At 38.3% G+C, this 2,906-nt stretch overlaps 1 protein-coding gene across 1 annotated transcript; it reads left to right on the forward strand.

Annotated features, from left to right (window-relative positions):
* Positions 1-1,405: 1,405 nt before the first annotated feature.
* LOC108354826 (serine hydroxymethyltransferase, cytosolic-like) lies at positions 1,406-2,903 on the forward strand (the record flags this gene model as incomplete). The annotated part of the gene is made up of 2 exons (XM_017605996.1): positions 1,406-2,264; positions 2,406-2,903. Coding segments are annotated over exons 1-2 (1,357 nt in total), but the record flags the coding sequence as incomplete, so codon positions are not given.
* Positions 2,904-2,906: the final 3 nt, after the last annotated feature.

The raw sequence follows: 2,906 nt of genomic DNA on the forward strand, positions 1-2,906 counted from the left end.
ATATTTCGCAAATTGTCTTTCCGATTATTAAGTTTTCATTCGTTGGTTGATAACAACATATTTTCAAACAGGAATCGGAAATTATAATTTTGATCCGAGTCGAGTTTATTAAGAGGTACAATTTTGGAACTATTAATCTACAGTGTTCATACACTTCTGGTAAGCTGATTAAGTCAAGTGACATTTTGAACAGTTTTGGCTATTTTTCTTTTGTTTATTTATTGTTTATATTTTTTTTTATAAAAGTTTAGCACTTTACCTAATCAGCGGCACATAAATCCACATTTCAAACTTCGTACGAAAATTATGAAAATTCAACACACTTTAACATTTGCACCCAAAAATTTTAATCTTTTATTCAGAATTTTTAGAAAAATTTTGGGTATGCAGTTTTGTAGCTCTTTAAATTTTAAATAGTAGGTTGAAATGCAAATTTCAACACGCTAGAAAATCGGGTTAATTTTTCATAATTTTTTTGCTGATGGTGCTAGGCATTTTCTCCCATACAAACGAAATTGTCGAGCATATTTCATATGGAAGAAAATGCACAAATTCGTCAGCAAAAAAAAAAAATTATTAAAATCAACGCAATTTTCTTGCATCTTGAAATTTACACGCAATAGCCAAAACTGTTCAAAATGCCACTTGACTTAATCAGCTTACCACAAGTGTACATACATATTAGCTCTGATCCAATACTTTTCGTGCAAAATCCTGTAAAAATTTCAAACCGCAAAATTACTCTCTGAAGTGAGAGTAAAAAGTGAGTACCAACAAAAAGTACGGGAACAAAAAGGCATTTTTCCTGTTAAAACGTCAACCAGTGATCACTTGACACTTTTCATGATTTTATCAGAAGAAAAAGTTCGGGTAAAATCTTGCAACTTCATTCTCTACACAACTCTCCAAAAATCACGTACAGGATTTTTAGGGATTTTGGAGTACGGGATCATTTTTTGTGTAACTTCCTGCAAGTTCGTGTAAAAACCTGTAAGTTCATGGAGTACTGGATCAGAGCTATCGTCACCTTAATTCACAAGGGCCCTAACCAAAGAAGCAGGATAAGCAAAAAACATTTTAAAAGGGGTATTAAAAACAGGTAGGGCTTTTCAAAAAGTGGCATGTGACTCCGTTGTTTTTGGTACTAACACTTCAAAATTTTTATTGAAGGTGTATTTTAATACCATGGATAAAGCTGTTTTATTTCTTCACCTGTTTTTAATTTCACCCCCTTTAATACATCCTACATTAAATCTGTGAAAAATGCAGTTTCGAAAAAAGTATTCGTTAGGGCATTTGTTTATAAATAAATATGTATGTATGTTTTTACATGGACGTTAACGAAGATTTAAAGTTTTCTCTGTAATTATTTCTTATTTAATTTATTTTTTCTAATTATAAGAGCATGCCTGGAAATCTAAAGTTACTAAGCGATGGCATTCGCGAAGGCGACCCCGAATTGTATGCTATCATAAAGGCTGAGAAAAAACGCCAAACTGTGGGTTTGGAAATGATTGCCAGCGAGAACTTCACATCCGTTTCGGTGCTGGAATGCTTGAGTTCATGCTTGCACAATAAATATTCAGAGGGTATGCCTGGCAAGCGTTACTATGGTGGCAATGAATTTATCGATGAAGTAGAGCGTCTTGCACAAAAGCGTGCACTCGAAGTATTCCGTCTCAATCCCGATGAATGGGGTGTAAATGTGCAACCTTACTCAGGCTCCCCTGCCAACTTTGCTGTGTACACTGGACTATGCCAACCACACGATCGCATTATGGGCTTAGATTTGCCCGATGGTGGCCATTTAACGCATGGTTTTATGACTGCAAAAAAACGCATCTCTGCCACGTCCATATACTTCGAGAGCATGCCATATAAAGTGGACGCGCAAACGGGTTTAATCGATTACGATCAATTGGAGGCTAGTGCTAAGCTATTCCGGCCACGGATAATCATAGCAGGCGTATCCTGTTACTCACGTTGTCTTGACTATGCACGCTTTCGTAAGATCTGTGATGATAATGATTCTTATCTCTTTGCTGATATGGCTCACGTTGCCGGCCTGGTGGCGGCTGGCTTGATTCCGTCGCCATTTGAATACGCCGATGTTGTTAGCTCTACGACACACAAAACGTTGCGCGGTCCACGCGCTGGTGTCATCTTCTATCGCAAAGGTGTACGCAAGGTACTGCCAAATGGCGAAAAAGTATTATACGATTTGGAGGAACGCATAAACGCAGCTGTTTTCCCAGGTTTACAAGGTGAGTATCAGTGGCATGAAACGTGGAGCTGGAATGCTGACACAACGCACTAACCGGCTTGTTGCCAAACCGAATTCCCTCTTATTCTGACGGAATGATCCAAAACTAACAAATAATTAATTTATTTTATATCTTTTTTAGGTGGTCCACACAATAACACTATAGCTGGCATTGCCACCGCCATGAAGCAGGCACAGTCACAAGAGTTTGTTGACTACCAAAAGCAGGTTATCGCCAATGCGCGTCGTCTATGCGACGGTTTGATAAAGCGTGGATACAATATTGCCACCGGTGGCACTGATGTTCATTTGATATTGCTCGATTTACGCAACATTGGTTTGACTGGCGCAAAAGGTGAATATATATTGGAAGAAGTGAATATTGCCGGCAACAAGAATACAGTACCAGGTGATAAGTCAGCATTGAATCCATCTGGCATACGATTGGGAACACCAGCTTTAACTACACGTGGTTTAGTAGAGTCCGATTTTGATGTTGTTGCGGACTTCATTGATCGAGCATTGAAACTGTGCGTTGAAGCAACTAAAATATCCGGCCCCAAATTGGTGGATTTCAAGGAAGTCTTAAAGTCGAACAAAGAAATCGCAGAAAAACTGGGCAAAATACGTCGTGATGTTGAAG

The sequence above is a fragment of the Rhagoletis zephyria genome, unplaced genomic scaffold (genome assembly GCF_001687245.7).
Source record: "Rhagoletis zephyria isolate East Lansing unplaced genomic scaffold, Rhagoletis_zephyria_1.1 Rzeph_scaffold_39516, whole genome shotgun sequence".
NCBI lineage: Eukaryota > Metazoa > Arthropoda > Insecta > Diptera > Tephritidae > Rhagoletis > Rhagoletis zephyria.